This window comes from Pseudophryne corroboree, chromosome 9 (genome assembly GCF_028390025.1).
Source record: "Pseudophryne corroboree isolate aPseCor3 chromosome 9, aPseCor3.hap2, whole genome shotgun sequence".
Classification (NCBI taxonomy): Eukaryota; Metazoa; Chordata; class Amphibia; order Anura; family Myobatrachidae; genus Pseudophryne; species Pseudophryne corroboree.
The window spans coordinates 74,543,728-74,561,475 of record NC_086452.1 but is presented as its reverse complement, the minus strand read 5'-3'; the positions used below and the strand labels follow the sequence as shown (position 1 = coordinate 74,561,475).

General features: G+C 45.8%; 1 protein-coding gene across 1 annotated transcript in view; it reads left to right on the top strand.

Moving 5' to 3' along the window:
* The window catches only part of LOC134956695 (vitamin D3 hydroxylase-associated protein-like), a 214,873-nt gene that overhangs the window by 79,411 nt on the left and 117,714 nt on the right, over positions 1–17,748 (top strand). The window contains exons 3-4 of the mRNA XM_063938702.1: positions 783–926; positions 1,344–1,477. Of these exons, the coding sequence (XP_063794772.1) occupies positions 783–926; positions 1,344–1,477 (278 nt within the window). The remainder of the gene's footprint in view (positions 1–782; positions 927–1,343; positions 1,478–17,748) is intronic.

Genomic DNA, 17,748 nt, shown 5'->3' with positions numbered 1-17,748 from the left:
CACCATTTTCTGATATTGGTAATATTAGAATGCTCTACTGCTCATACTCCAAGATGGTTTCTCTGGGGATCCTTCATTTTCTAACCAAGATGGCTGCCGGACTTAGTACTGCACATGCGCACACCATCTTGTTTTTATGTAGAGTGACATATTGGGAGACAGACATCTCCCCCTTGGCTCCAAGAGACCTACCTTCTTTACCACTGTTCTAGCATCTGCCACAGGAAATCCCCGGTGAGCCCTACTGCCTGATTGTGCACTTTAATTACACATTATACATATGTTACGTTATACTGCACAGGACAAAGCATTTTCTACAGTGCAGTAATCTGCATGGATCTTCATGCATGGATGAAATACACTAATGGTTAGTTAAGCCTCTGTGTTGGCTGGTCACACCCCCTCTGGAGACTGGCAACACCCTTAAGCATGGGGCCCTACCTCTGCATTCCCCCAGTGGGCCCTTCGTGCCTCAATCAGACGCTGCCTGCACTGCTGGGATTATTGCTGCATAGACCCCTAAATCTTTTGCTTGCCATTAGCGCTAGGAAAATAGCTAGTAATGTTCAGATAGAATACTCTGGGGCAGATGTATTAACCTGGAGAAGGCATAAGGAACCAGTCGCACCAGCCAGTCAGCTCCTGTCGATTTGCATATTGGAGCTGATTTGCTGGTGCATTTATCACCTTGCACTTATCACTGGTTTATCCCTTCTTTATGCCTTCTCCAGGTTAATACATCTGCTCCTCTGTTCTAGACTCTGATGAATGTCTTCTCACAGGCTCTGGAAGTAAACACCAGTCTGAACTGCGTGACCGAATTTCTGTTGGACTGTGAGGCTCAACTCAAGGACCTTAGAGAGAAAGAGGAAAAGGGTCCACTGTACGGAGTCCCCATCTCTATAAAGGAACATGTTGGTTATAAGGTAATTATTATGCTGTATACTCTATACATGTGTGGGCACACTCTACTGATACTAAGAGGAAAATTATAAGTGATTAGATTGTAAGCTCTTTAAGGAAGGGCTTAATAAAAATATTTATTTTTAGATGAAAATACAGCAATCTCCATGAGACTAAAGGCCCCTATACTTCACCAACCTGTTTCCCCGATTCCCTGATCCAACAGCACTGCTGATCCGCTAATTGGATCGGCTATCAATGGTCAGCAATCCATAGCGGAATCGATGAACATTTTTAATTTTGGAAAATCCCTCCATCTTCTCGGTTGGGATCGGGGAATCGAGATTTTTAAACATTTTGAACGTTCCTGATTCCCTGACCCGGCCACCTGTGGTGAAGCATGAGCACCCTTGTAACAGAAGCTCTTGGTGTATTTTCAGGGCCATCCTTCCACGTGCGGCCTGGTTCAGTACCTTGATGAGTTGGAGGAGGAGGACAGCGTCATTGTGAAGGTTTTGAAGAAGCAAGGAGCCATTGTGTTTGCCAGGACAAATGTTGCCCAGACTCTTTTATGGTGACTACAAGTCAGGGACTCTGATATTTTTTCTGGTTTACCACAGGTCTATGGGATGTGGTCGCTAAGGTTACACCAGGCTCAGACTCTTCCCTGTCCCTGGGCTCTGTGAGCTAGACTGTGGAATGGGACCCATTACATGAGTGATAGAATGTGGAACTGGGGGAGTAATTCAGAGTTGATCACAGCAGCAAATTTGTTAGCAGTTGGGCAAAACCATGTGCACTGCAGGTGTGGCAGATGTAACATGTGCAGAGAGAGTTAAACTTGGGTGGGTTATATTGTTTCTGTGCAGGGTTAATGCTGGCTGCTTTATTTTTACACTGCAATTTAGATTTTAGTCTGAACACACGCCACACAAATCTAACTCTCTCTGCACATGTTATATCTGCGCCCCCCCCCCCCCCCCCCCCCCCCTCCATCCCCCTGCAGTGCACATGGATTTGCCCATCTGCTAACAAATTTGCTGCTACGATCAGGTCTGAATTAGGCCCTGGATCCATTACATGAGCGGTAGAATGTGGTAATTGATCCAATGCATGAGCATTTTAACACCTGGCTGACAATAGGACATCACAAATGCATCTGTACAACAGATCACATCTGAAAATATAATACATGGGCACCAGTTGATTTTCTATTACTGAACACTTCCAGTACATACTTCAGAACTACACTAAAATCCATTAGTGTCCTTTATATATGGAGCAACAGATGAAATTCCATTCTTTAGGAATAGTCACTTTCACGCCTGTCCTTTACAGCATCTGTCCTGTTCCCACTGCATAGGGTTATCACTAGAGAGGTGCGGCGGGCACTTTTCGTGTTTTGTGTTTTGGTTTTGGTTCTGGTTCCATCCTCGTGTTTTGAATCTGGATTGGTTTTGCCAAAACCACCCTTTCGTGTTTTGTTTTTGTTTTTGGATCTGGATGATTTTTGAAAAAAACATTAAGACAGCTAAAATCACAGAATTTGGGGGTAAATTTGATCCTACGGTATTATTAACCTCAATAATATTCATTTCCACTCATTTCCAGTCTATTCTGAACACCTCACAATATTGTTTTTAGTCCAAAAGGTTGCACCGAGGTGGCTGTATGACTAAGCTAAGCAACACAAGTATGCGGCACAAACACCTGGCCCATCTAGGAGTGGCACTGCAGTGGCAGACAGGATGACACTTACAAAAACTAGTCCCCAAACAGAACATCATGCAAAGAAGTAAAAGAGGTGCAATTAAGTAGCTGTATGACGTATGACTAAGCCAGGGATGGGGAACCTTCGGCCCTCCAGCTGTTGTTGAACTACACATCCCAGCATGCCCTGCAACAGTTTTAGCATGGCCAAATAGCAAAACTGTAGCAAGGCATGCTGGTATGTATGGTTCAACAACAGCTGGAGGGCCGAAATTTCCCCATCCCTGGACTAAGCTAAGCAACACAATTGTGTGGCACAAACACCTGGCCCATCTAGGAGTGGTACTGCAGTTGCAGACAGGATGGCACTTAAAAAAACTAGTCAACAAACATCACTTCATGCAAAGAAGTAAAAGAAGTGCATTGAGGTAGCTATATGACTAAGCTAAGTGACACAAGTGTGCGGCACAAACACCTGGCCCATCTAGGAGTGGCACTGCAGTTAAAGACAGGATGGCACTTAAAAAAACTAGTTCCTAAACAGCTAATCATGCAAAGAAGTAAAAGAGGTGCAATGCGGTAGCTGTATGACTAAGCTAAGTGACACAACTGTGCGGCACAAACACCTGGCCCATCTAGGAGTGGCACTGCAGTTCCACTGCACTAATAGCGGATACCGGATGGACGTCTAACACCAGCATAGTCGTTATGGCCTCAGTAATCCGCTTTGCAAAAGGGTGACTGCTGTCATATTTCATCTTCCTCGCAAAGGACTGTTAGACAGTCAATTGCTTAAAGTAGTACAAGTGGTTTTCCGACTTCCCCTCTGGGATGACGATTGAATCCCAGCAGCATAAACAGCAGTGGCAGCAGCAGTAGGAGAAAGTGGTTCTTGATCTTTCCCTATTTATACTCCAAATTTTTGTTCTCCATTATTTTTCTGAAGTTATATAATAAAATGTAGCACAGGAGAGCGTACCTCTACACCACACAGGGCAAACGCTGTAAAAATTATTTGGATTAAATATTAATGACCCATTTATATTTTGAGTAAATAATATACAGCACAGGACAGCACCACTGAATTTATATGGCAGCACCACTGGACTGGACTTATACGACAGTACCACTGGACTGGATTTATACAGCATTATCACTGGACTTATACGGCAGTATCACTGGACTGGATTTATACACCAGTACCACTGGACATATACGGCAGTATCACTGGAATTATATGGCAGTACCACTGGACTGGAACAAAAATGGCAGTATCACTGGACTGGATTTATACACCAGTACCACTGAATTTATACGGCAGTACCACTGGACATATATGGTAGTATCACTGGAATTATATGGCAGTACCACTGGACTGGATTTATATGGCAGTATCACTGGATTTATACAGCAGTATTACTGGACTGGATTTATACGGCAGTACCACTGGACATATACGGCAGTACCACTGGAATTATATGGCAGTACCACTGGACTGGATTAAAACAGCAATATCACTGGACTGGATTTATACGCCAGTACCACTGAATTATACTGCAGTACCACTGGACATATACGGCAGTATCACTGGAATTATATGGCAGTACCACTGGACTGGATTTATATGGCAGTATCACTGGACTTATACAGCAGTATTACTGGACTGGATTTATACGGCAGTACCACTGGACATATACGGCAGTACCACTGGACATATACGGCGGTATCACTGGAATTATATGGCAGTACCACTGGACTGGATTTATACGGAAGTATCACTGGACTTATACGGCAGTATCACTGGACTGGATTTATACGCCAGTACCACTGGACATATATACGGCAGTATCACTTGAATTATATGGTAGTACCACTGGACTGGATTTATACAGCAGTACCACTGGACATATACGGCAGTATCACTGGATTTATAAGGCAGTACCACTGGACATATACGGCAGTATCACTGGACATATACGGCAGTATCACTGGAATTATGAAGCAGTACCACTGGACATATACGGCAGTATCACTGGATTTATATGGCAGTACCGCTGTACATATACGTAAGTATCCTTGGTCATATACGGCAGTATCACTGGATTTATACGGCAGTACTGCTGGACATATACGGCAGTATCACTGGAATTATATGGCAGTACCACTGGACATATACGGCAGTATCACTGGATTTATACGGCAGTACCGCTGGACATATACGGCAGCCCCACTAGACTTATACAGCAGCACAAGGACACCACCACTGGACTGATGCAGGACAACCCAGCACCACTGCAATGGACTGGTATTATACAGCAGCACTGGACATATGGCAGCAGAGGACACCACCACTGTGACTGGACTGACGCAGCACAAGACACCACCACTGGACTGATGCAGCACAACACAGCCCCACTGGACTGGACTTATACAGCAGCACTGGACATATGGCAGCAGAGGACACCACCACTGTAACTGGACTGATGCAGCACAAGACACTACCACTGTATTGATGCAACACAACATAGCACCACTGGACTGGACTTATACAGCAGCACTGGACATATGGCAGCAGAGGACATCACCACTGTGACTGGACTGATGCAGCATAAAACACTACACTGGACTGAGCAGCACAAGATGGCACTGGAATCGCCACCCCACTTTTCCTCCCGCACAGACACTGAGGACGGAGACACATCCTCTCACTACACTCTCCAATGCTGTAGTGAAAATGGCCGCGACGTGCGGCTCCTTATATGGCATCCAAACCCAGCAAGAATCCGACAGCGGGATGATGTTTTGCCTCGTTCTGGTTTCCAAGCCAGGCGGGAAAACCAGAGCCGGGTTCAGATCCGGGTTCAGATCCGGGCTCAGGTAGTGAAGTCCGGTAGGGTTCGGTTCTCAGGGAACCAACCCCGCTCATCTCTAGTTATCACCACACTAATGTATTGCCCATATCCTATTAACACTACAGTCTATAGGGTTATTACACAGATGATGGGTAACCAAGCTCTGAGCCTAATTCATGTTTCTATACAATGCCGATGTTAATGCAACTGAGCAATCATCGTCAATGTTCCTTGTAATTACATATAGGCTGCTTATGTGTATGCAGTTGCGAATGAGTTTGCGATGGCTCCGGTGGGCGTCTGTCTTTTTTCTGGGCGGCAGCTTCACCTTCTAACATTAGCAATTCAATAGCCTAAAAAATCACAGCTGCGTAGGCAAGTGCTTACAAACATGAGTTAGGCCCTCTGTGCCTATGATCAGGTTCCCTGTCTTTCCAGTCTTACTAACTTATAACAGGTGTGGTCTCATACCCCTTTTCCACTAGCTCAAAAAACACGTGGCCGCGCATTTACCCGTGTTTTTTGCTAGTGGAAACGGCTCCCTCTGCAAAAACCCGGATCAAGTGATCCGGGAATCCTACGCGGGTAGCTTACTGGGTTGAACACGAGTTCAATCCGGTAAACTGTGCAGTGTAAACGGAAGCCGTGTCGATGCGACATGGCTCCTGTTCACAGTGTATGGAAGGGCGGCGCTGGGAGATCATGTGATCTTCCAGCACCGCCCCTGCCGCGTCACCAGCAGCATCACCAACCCGGCAATATGCCGGGTTGGTGAGTGCAGTGGGAAAGGGGGCTCTGATGCGGGTCGCAGCCGAGTAGCACCCATGTCAGGCTCCCGGCTGCGACCCGCATCACTAGTGGAAAAGCGGTATTAGTTCCAGCATGCTCATAAATGCATTCAATGGAACTGTGTCTATAGTATCTCCTGTCTGCAGCTGCTCTCTCTCTCTCTCTCTCTCTCTCTCTCTCTCTCCTTGGGCTACTAATCCTCAGCTCACATTACAGGACAACCAGAATAAGGGTCGATAGTTCCCCGATGGGCTGGGTATCCAGGCTGTATATAGACACTGCCTACGTACACAGTCAATAGGTTGACGCCATTTGGTCAACAGGCGTTAGTACAGGGTCAAAAGATCAACAAGGTTAACAGGTAAAAGGAAGACAGGTCAAAAGGTCGACAGGTACAAAAGGTTTATAGTAGGGATGAGCTGGTTCGGTTCTCTGAGAACCGAACCCTACCGGACTTCACGGATCCGAGCCTGGCTCGGGACTTCCCGCTAGACTCGGAAACCAGAACGGGGCAAAACGTCAACATCCCGCTGTCAGATTCTCGCGGGCTTTGGATCTCATATAAACAGCCGCGCGTCACCGCCATTTTCACTCCAGACTTGGAGAGTGAAGGAGACAGACCTCTCTCTGTGGGTGATGGCGTGGGGTTAGTGTGTGCTCTGTTGGGGTGCTGCTGCAGTCACTGTGGTGTATCTGTGCTGTGTTAGGGGTGCTGTCCTGGCTGTCCCTGCTGTACTGGCTGTCACTGGTGTTACTGCCGGGTGCTGCAGCTGTACAATTGTTGCTGTCCTGGCTGTCACTGTGTTGTACAGGGGGCAGGGGCACTGTGAAATATAGGGGTGCTGATGTCTTAATAACATTACACTGGCCCTGTCTGCTATAAAAGTTTAGGTGCAGTTAAAAATTAAAAGCACACTGCTCCTGTATGCTGTGAAATACAGGGGTCCTGATTTCTGAATAACATTACACTGTCCCTGTCTGCTATAAAAGTTTGGGTGCAGTTAAAAATTAAAAGCACACCGTTCCTGTATGCTGTCAGAATACAGGGGCACTGTGAAAATAAAGGGCCACTGTTCTGTGTGCTGTAATAATAAAGGGGTGCTGTCCTGTGAAGTGGAGAATAAATTTGGAGGAAAAAATAGTGGAAGATCAAAAACCACTTCCAGTTCCTAGTACTAGTGCTGAAGCTGCTGCTGCCACCAGTCATGACACTGACAATGCAATTCCATCAACATCATCTGCTAAGGCCGATGCCAAATATCATAGAGGGTGTGTAAAATCCAAGTAGCAAAAATTAATAATCAGAAAAAAAAGAAATTATCTGATGGGAAACGTAAAATTGGCAATATGCCATTCACGACACAAAGTGGCAAGGAAAGACTAAGGCCTTGGCCTATGTTCATGACTGGTGGCTCAGCTTCTCATGAGGATGGAAACCCTCCTCCCTCTCGAAAAAGAAAAAATATTAAGCTTACCAAAGCACAGGAAAAAACAACTGTGCGTTCAGAGATATCACAAATCCCTAAGGAGAGTTCAAGTGTGTCCGCAGTTGCGATGTCTAGGCCTGACCTTCCCAACACTGGACAGGAAGAGGTGGCTCCTTCCACCATTTGCACGCTCTCTGCAAGTGCTGGAAGGAGCACCCACAGTCCAGTTTCTGATATTCAAACTGAAGATGTCACTGTTGCAGTACACCAGGATGAGGATATGGGTGTTGCTGGCGCTGAGGAGGAGGTTGACGAGGAGGATTCTGATGATGATGTGGTTTGTTTAAATCAGGCACCGGGGTAGACAGTAGAGATGAGCGGGTTCGGTTCCTCTGAATCCGAACCCGCCCGAACTTCAGGTTTTTTACACGGGTCCGAGCAGGCTCGGATCTTCCCGCCTTGCTCGGCTAACCCGAGCGCGCCCGAACGTCATCATCACGCTGTCGGATTCTCGCGAGGCTCGGATTCTATCGCGAGACTCGGATTCTGTATAAGGAGCCGCGCGTCGCCGCCATTTTCACACGTGCATTGAGAGTCATAGGGAGAGGACGTGGCTGGCGTCCTCTCCGTTTAGAGAAGAGAGAGACACAGTATTTTGGGGAGCATTATTAGGAGGAGTACTACTATACTGTATACTACTATACTACTTGCTGAAGTGATATTTATAGATTAGATAGTGTGACTGTAAGTGTATTATCTGACTTGTGGGGGAGACACTGACAGTGGGGAGCAGTTAGAGTCTGAGAGCAGGACTCAGGAGTACATATAACGTACAGTGCACACTTTTGCTGCCAGAGTCAGTGCCACACTGCCATTGTTGTGACCACACTGACCACCAGTATAATAATATATTTTGTGATTGTCTGCTTAGGCCTCGGAGTACTAGTTGCAAGTTGCAACGTGACCTGAAGTGACCACCAGTTTAATAATCAATCACCACCAGTTTAATATATATATATATATATATATATATAATTGTATATAATATATATATATATATATATATAATATTGTATACCACCTATCCGTGGTTTTTTTTTTTTTTTCATTCTTCTTTATACATACTACTATAGTAGCTTACTGTAGCAGTCTGCGGTGCTGTGCTGACCTGACAGTGTCCAGCAGGTCCGTCATCAGTCATTACATAATAAATATATATAGTACCTGTCCGGCTGCAGTACTAGTGATATTATATTGATTTCATCTCATTATCAATAATTTATCATCCAGTCTAGACTCTATATTAGCAGCAGACACAGTACGTTAGTCCACGGCTGTAGCTACCTCTGTGTCGGCACTCGGCAGTCCATCCATAATTGTATACCACCTACCCGTGTTTTTTTTTTTCTTTCTTCTTTGTACATACTACTATAGAGTATAGTAGCTTACTGTAGCAGTCTGCGGTGCTGCTGAGCTGACAGTGTCCAGCAGGTCCGTCATCAGTCATCATTACCTAATAAATATATTATCTACCTGTCCGGCTGCAGTACTAGTGATATTATATATACATACATATATATATATTGATTTCATCTCATTATCAATCATCCAGTCTATATTAGCAGCAGACACAGTACGTTAGTCCACGGCTGTAGCTACCTCTGTGTCGGCACTCGGCAGTCCATCCATAATTGTATACCACCTACCCGTGGTTTTTTTTTTCTTTCTTCTTTGTACATACTACTATAGAGTATAGTAGCTTACTGTAGCAGTCTGCGGTGCTGCTGAGCTGACAGTGTCCAGCAGGTCCGTCATCAGTCATCATTACCTAATAAATATATTATCTACCTGTCCGGCTGCAGTACTAGTGATATTATATATACATACATATATATATTGATTTCATCTCATTATCATCCAGTCTATATTAGCAGCAGACACAGTACGGTAGTCCACGGCTGTAGCTACCTCTGTGTCGGCACTCGGCAGTCCATCCATAATTATATACCACCTACCCGTGGTTTTTTTTTTTCTTTCTTCTTTGTACATACTACTATAGAGTATAGTAGCTTACTGTAGCAGTCTGCGGTGCTGCTGAGCTGACAGTGTCCAGCAGGTCCGTCATCAGTCATCATTACCTAATAAATATATTATCTACCTGTCCGGCTGCAGTACTAGTGATATTATATATACATACATATATATATTGATTTCATCTCATTATCAATCATCCAGTCTATATTAGCAGCAGACACAGTACGTTAGTCCACGGCTGTAGCTACCTCTGTGTCGGCACTCGGCAGTCCATCCATAATTGTATACCACCTACCCGTGGTTTTTCTTTTTCTTTCTTCTTTGTACATACTACTATAGTATAGTAGCTTACTGTAGCAGTCTGCGGTGCTGCTGAGCTGACAGTGTCCAGCAGGTCCGTCATCAGTCATCATTACCTAATAAATATATTATCTACCTGTCCGGCTGCAGTACTAGTGATATTATATATACATACATATATATATATTGATTTCATCTCATTATCAATCATCCAGTCTATATTAGCAGCAGACACAGTACGTTAGTCCACGGCTGTAGCTACCTCTGTGTCGGCACTCGGCAGTCCATCCATAATTGTATACCACCTACCCGTGGTTTTTTTTTTTTTGCTTTCTTCTTTGTACATACTACTATAGTATAGTAGCTTACTGTAGCAGTCTGCGGTGCTGCTGAGCTGACAGTGTCCAGCAGGTCCGTCATCAGTCATCATTACCTAATAAATATATTATCTACCTGTCCGGCTGCAGTACTAGTGATATTATATATACATAAATATATATATATTGATTTCATCTCATTATCATCCAGTCTATATTAGCAGCAGACACAGTACGGTAGTCCACGGCTGTAGCTACCTCTGTGTCGGCACTCGGCAGTCCATCCATAATTGTATACCACCTACCCGTGGTTTTTTTTTTTTCTTTCTTCTTTGTACATATTACTATAGAGTATAGTAGCTTACTGTAGCAGTCTGCGGTGCTGCTGAGCTGACAGTGTCCAGCAGGTCCGTCATCAGTCATCATTACCTAATAAATATATTATCTACCTGTCCGGCTGCAGTACTAGTGATATTATATATACATACATATATATATATTGATTTCATCTCATTATCATCCAGTCTATATTAGCAGCAGACACAGTACGGTAGTCCACGGCTGTAGCTACCTCTGTGTCGGCACTCGGCAGTCCATCCATAATTGTATACCACCTACCCGTGGTTTTTTTTTTTCTTTCTTCTTTGTACATACTACTATAGTATAGTAGCTTACTGTAGCAGTCTGCGGTGCTGCGGAGCTGACAGTGTCCAGCAGGTCCGTCATCAGTCATCATTACCTAATAAATATATTATCTACCTGTCCGGCTGCAGTACTAGTGATATTATATATACATACATATATATATATTGATTTCATCTCATTATCATCCAGTCTATATTAGCAGCAGACACAGTACGGTAGTCCACGGCTGTAGCTACCTCTGTGTCGGCACTCGGCAGTCCATCCATAAGTATACTAGTATCCATCCATCTCCATTGTTTACCTGAGGTGCCTTTTAGTTGTGCCTATTAAAATATGGAGAACAAAAATGTTGAGGTTCCAAAATTAGGGAAAGATCAAGATCCACTTCCACCTCGTGCTGAAGCTGCTGCCACTAGTCATGGCCGAGACGATGAAATGCCAGCAACGTCGTCTGCCAAGGCCGATGCCCAATGTCATAGTACAGAGCATGTCAAATCCAAAACACCAAATATCAGTAAAAAAAGGACTCCAAAACCTAAAATAAAATTGTCGGAGGAGAAGCGTAAACTTGCCAATATGCCATTTACCACACAGAGTGGCAAGGAACGGCTGAGGCCCTGGCCTATGTTCATGGCTAGTGGTTCAGCTTCACATGAGGATGGAAGCACTCAGCCTCTCGCTAGAAAACTGAAAAGACTCAAGCTGGCAAAAGCACCGCAAAGAACTGTGCGTTCTTCGAAATCCCAAATCCACAAGGAGAGTCCAATTGTGTCGGTTGCGATGCCTGACCTTCCCAACAATGGACGTGAAGAGCATGCGCCTTCCACCATTTGCACGCCCCCTGCAAGTGCTGGAAGGAGCACCCGCAGCCCAGTTCCTGATAGTCAGATTGAAGATGTCAGTGTTGAAGTACACCAGGATGAGGAGGATATGGGTGTTGCTGGCGCTGGGGAGGAAATTGACCAGGAGGATTCTGATGGTGAGGTGGTTTGTTTAAGTCAGGCACCCGGGGAGGCACCTGTTGTCCGTGGGAGGAATAGGGCCATTGACATGCCTGGTCAAAATACAAAAAAAAATCAGCTCTTCGGTGTGGAAGTATTTCACCAGAAATGCGGACAACATTTGTCAAGCCGTGTGTTGCCTTTGTCAAGCTGTAATAAGTAGGGGTAAGGACGTTAACCACCTCGGAACATCCTCCCTTATACGTCACCTGCAGCGCATTCATAATAAGTCAGTGACAAGTTCAAAAACTTTGGGTGACAGCGGAAGCAGTCCACTGACCAGTAAATCCCTTCCTCTTGCAACCAAGCTCACGCAAACCACCCCACCAACTCCCTCAGTGTCAATTTCCTCCTTACCCAGGAATGCCAATAGTCCTGCAGGCCATGTCACTGGCAATTCTGACGAGTCCTCTCCTGCCTGGGATTCCTACGATGCATCCTTGAGTGTAATGCCTACTGCTGCTGGCGCTGCTGTTGTTGCTGCTGGGAGTCGATCGTCATCCCAGAGGAGAAGTCGTAAGCCCACTTGTACTACTTCCAGTAAGCAATTGACTGTCCAACAGTCCTTTGCGAGGAAGATGAAATATCACAGCAGTCATCCTGCTGCAAAGCAGGCCTTGACAACTATGTTGGTGTTAGACGTGCGTCCGGTATCCGCCGTTAGTTCACAGGGAACTAGACAATTTATTGAGGCAGTGTGCCCCCGTTACCAAATACCATCTAGGTTCCACTTCTCTAGGCAGGCGATACCGAGAATGTACACGGACGTCAGAAAAAGACTCACCAGTGTCCTAAAAAATGCAGTTGTACCCAATGTCCACTTAACCACGGACATGTGGACAAGTGGAGCAGGGCAGGGTCAGGACTATATGACTGTGACAGCCCACTGGGTAGATGTATGGACTCCCGCCGCAAGAACAGCAGCGGCGGCACCAGTAGCAGCATCTCGCAAACGCCAACTCTTTCCTAGGCAGGCTACGCTTTGTATCACCGCTTTCCAGAATACGCACACAGCTGAAAACCTCTTACGGCAACTGAGGAAGATCATCGCGGAATGGCTTACCCCAATTGGACTCTCCTGTGGATTTGTGGCATCGGACAACGCCAGCAATATTGTGTGTGCATTAAATATGGGCAAATTCCAGCACGTCCCATGTTTTGCACATACCTTGAATTTGGTGGTGCAGAATTTTTTAAAAAACGACAGGGGCGTGCAAGAGATGCTGTCGGTGGCCAGAAGAATTGCGGGACACTTTCGGCGTACAGGCACCACGTACAGAAGACTGGAGCACCACCAAAAACTACTGAACCTGCCCTGCCATCATCTGAAGCAAGAAGTGGTAACGAGGTGGAATTCAACCCTCTATATGCTTCAGAGGTTGGAGGAGCAGCAAAAGGCCATTCAAGCCTATACAATTGAGCACGATATAGGAGGTGGAATGCACCTGTCTCAAGCGCAGTGGAGAATGATTTCAACGTTGTGCAAGGTTCTGATGCCCTTTGAACTTGCCACACGTGAAGTCAGTTCAGACACTGCCAGCCTGAGTCAGGTCATTCCCCTCATCAGGCTTTTGCAGAAGAAGCTGGAGACATTGAAGGAGGAGCTAACACGGAGCGATTCCGCTAGGCATGTGGGACTTGTGGATGGAGCCCTTAATTCGCTTAACAAGGATTCACGGGTGGTCAATCTGTTGAAATCAGAGCACTACATTTTGGCCACCGTGCTCGATCCTAGATTTAAAGCCTACCTTGGATCTCTCTTTCCGGCAGACACAAGTCTGCTGGGGTTCAAAGACCTGCTGGTGACAAAATTGTCAAGTCAAGCGGAACGCGACCTGTCAACATCTCCTCCTTCACATTCTCCTGCAACTGGGGGTGCGAGGAAAAGGCTCAGAATTCCGAGCCCACCCGCTGGCGGTGATGCAGGGCAGTCTGGAGCGACTGCTGATGCTGACATCTGGTCCGGACTGAAGGACCTGACAACGATTACGGACATGTCGTCTACTGTCACTGCATATGATTCTCTCACCATTGAAAGAATGGTGGAGGATTATATGAGTGACCGCATCCAAGTATGCACGTCACACAGTCCGTACTTATACTGGCAGGAAAAAGAGGCAATTTGGAGGCCCTTGCACAAACTGGCTTTATTCTACCTAAGTTGCCCTCCCACAAGTGTGTACTCCGAAAGAGTGTTTAGTGCCGCCGCTCACCTTGTCAGCAATCGGCGTACGAGGTTACATCCAGAAAATGTGGAGAAGATGATGTTCATTAAAATGAATTATAATCAATTCCTCCGTGGAGACATTGACCAGCAGCAATTGCCTCCACAAAGTACACAGGGAGCTGAGATGGTGGATTCCAGTGGGGACGAATTGATAATCTGTGAGGAGGGGGATGTACACGGTGATATATCGGAGGATGATGATGAGGTGGACATCTTGCCTCTGTAGAGCCAGTTTGTGCAAGGAGAGATTAATTGCTTCTTTTTTGGTGGGGGTCCAAACCAACCCGTCATTTCAGTCACAGTCGTGTGGCAGACCCTGTCACTGAAATGATGGGTTGGTTAAAGTGTGCATGTCCTGTTTATACAACATAAGGGTGGGTGGGAGGGCCCAAGGACAATTCCATCTTGCACCTCTTTTTTCTTTAATTTTTCTTTGCGTCATGTGCTGTTTGTGGAATGTTTTTTGGAAGGGCCATTCTGCGTGACACTGCAGTGCCACTCCTAGATGGGCCCGGTGTTTGTGTCGGCCACTAGGGTCGCTTATCTTACTCACACAGCTACCTCATTGCGCCTCTTTTTTTCTTTGCGTCATGTGCTGTTTGGGGAGGGTTTTTTGGAAGGGCCATCCTGCGTGACACTGCAGTGCCACTCCTAGATGGGCCCGGTGTTTGTGTCGGCCACTAGGGTCGCTTATCTTACTCACACAGCTACCTCATTGCGCCTCTTTTTTTCTTTGCGTCATGTGCTGTTTGGGGAGGGTTTTTTGGAAGGGCCATCCTGCGTGACACTGCAGTGCCACTCCTAGATGGGCACGGTGTTTGTGTCGGCCACTAGGGTCGCTTATCTTACTCACACAGCTACCTCATTGCGCCTCTTTTTTTCTTTGCGTCATGTGCTGTTTGGGGAGGGTTTTTTGGAAGGGCCATCCTGCGTGACACTGCAGTGACACTCCTAGATGGGCACGGTGTTTGTGTCGGCCACTAGGGTCGCTTATCTTACTCACACAGCTACCTCATTGCGCCTCTTTTTTTCTTTGCGTCATGTGCTGTTTGGGGAGTGTTTTTTGGAAGGGCCATCCTGCGTGACACTGCAGTGACACTCCTAGATGGGCCCGGTGTTTGTGTCGGCCACTAGGGTCGCTTATCTTACTCACACAGCTACCTCATTGCGCCTCTTTTTTTCTTTGCGTCATGTGCTGTTTGGGGAGGGTTTTTTGGAAGGGCCATCCTGCGTGACACTGCAGTGCCACTCCTAGATGGGCCCGGTGTTTGTGTCGGCCACTAGGGTCGCTTATCTTACTCACACAGCTACCTCATTGCGCCTCTTTTTTTCTTTGCGTCATGTGCTGTTTGGGGAGGGTTTTTTGGAAGGGCCATCCTGCGTGACACTGCAGTGCCACTCCTAGATGGGCACGGTGTTTGTGTCGGCCACTAGGGTCGCTTAGCTTAGTCATCCAGCGACCTAGGTGCAAATTTTAGGACTAAAAATAATATTGTGAGGTGTGAGGTATTCAGAATAGACTGAAAATGAGTGGAAATTATGGTTTTTGAGGTTAATAATACTTTGGGATCAAAATGACCCCCAAATTCTATGATTTAAGCTGTTTTTTAGTGTTTTTTAAAAAAAACACCCGAATCCAAAACACACCCGAATCCGACAAAAAAAATTCGGTGAGGTTTTGCCAAAACGCGGTCGAACCCAAAACACGGCCGCGGAACCGAACCCAAAACCAAAACACAAAACCCGAAAAATTTCAAGTGCACATCTCTAGTAGACAGTTGTTGTCCATGGGATGAATAAGCCCATTGTCATGCCTGAGCAAAATACCAAAAAAAGCCACCTCTTCGGTGTGGAATTATTTCTCCACAAATGCGGACAACAGGTGTCAAGCCGTGTGTTGCCTTTGTCAATCCGTAATAAGTAGGGGTAAGGACATTAACCACCTAGGAACATCCTCCCTTATACGTCACCTGCAGCACATTCATCAGAACTCATTGTCAAGTTCAGAAACTTTGGGTAAGAACATAAGCAGTCCACTGACACCTAAATCCCTTCTTCCTCTTGTACCCAAGCTCCTGCAAGCCAACCACCAACTCCCTAAATGTCAATTTCCTCCTCAGTCAGGAACGTCAGTAGTCCTGCAGGCCATGTCACTAGCATGACTGATGAGTCCTCTCCTAACCGAGATTCCTCAGGACGATCCTTGAGTGGTATGCCTACTACTGCTGCTGCCACTGCTGTTGTTGCTGCTGGGAGTCGATCGTCATCCCAGAGGGGAAGTCGGAAGACCACTTGTTCTACTACAACTAAGCAATTGACTGTCCAACAGTCCTTTGCGAGGAGATAAAATATAACAGCTGTCATCGTGTTGCAAAGCGGATAACTGAGGCCTTGACAGCTATGTTGGTGTTAGACGTGCTTCCGGTATCCGCCATTGGTGCAGTGGGATTTAGAAAAAAGAAAGAACCAAAGAACAATTGCGCATGTACCACATGTGCAGCCCATATCAACTCAAAATAGGTTCACCACACCATAACAAATAGATACAATGGAAAAGAGAGAGACCCAGTAGCGCAGATGGAATAAAACAATGAAAATTAATACAATACAATTCCCTTTTTAAAAAAAGGGGAAAAGAGTTCGTTCCAGGTTTTTCGTTTTCCTTTCGAGAGTTCCACCTCGGGGAAAATACCTCAAGCAGGGAAGAAAAGATATCCTTAGTGCAACACTGTTTTAAATAGGTAGTCACACTCTTATACTATAGTTACGCCAGTGGTTTCCAAACTTTTTTGAATCACGGCGCCCTAGAATATCAGAATTTTTTTCACGGCACCCCTAGGCCAGAAATTTCTTATTGAGAAATTTAGAAAGAAATATTACATTAGGTAGATCGCGTTTATGTCATCCTTAGGGTCAGTTGGGTGGTGAGGGACAAGATTTGCTTCTGTTTGGCCACATATTTTATGACTGGCAGCCACCAGCACTGGTTTTGCCTATTATATCGACCACGAATAATTTGAATTGGTCCTGGACCACCAACCCAGGGCACCCCTGCAAGTGTCCCGAGGCACCCCAGGGAGCCACGGCACACAGTTTGGGAACCTCTGAGTTACGCACTCACATTATTTAAATGTAATATGTGCTCATCATCCTCCACATTTGTTTTCTTCCTTCACCGCAGTATATGAAACTCAGAAGGAAAATATATTTAGTGCAACACTGTTTTTTTAAAAACAGGACGGTTTATTACAGAATAACACTCACAATGGTTAAAAAGAAACAAGGCATATAGGACCTCCTCAGAGGACAGAATGACTCTCACGACAGAGGGATTCGGATCCAGCCGGTGCAACCACAAAATATGTCAACGTCCCCATGATGTTTCCAGGAAAGAGTCCAAAGTCCAAACACAGTCCACCTGCTTATATTGGGGGATTTAGACAATTGAGGTAGTGTGTCCCCAGTAACAAATCCCATCTAGAATCCACTTCACTAGGAAAGTGATTCCCGGACTGTACAGGGACATTAAGAAAAGTGTCCTCA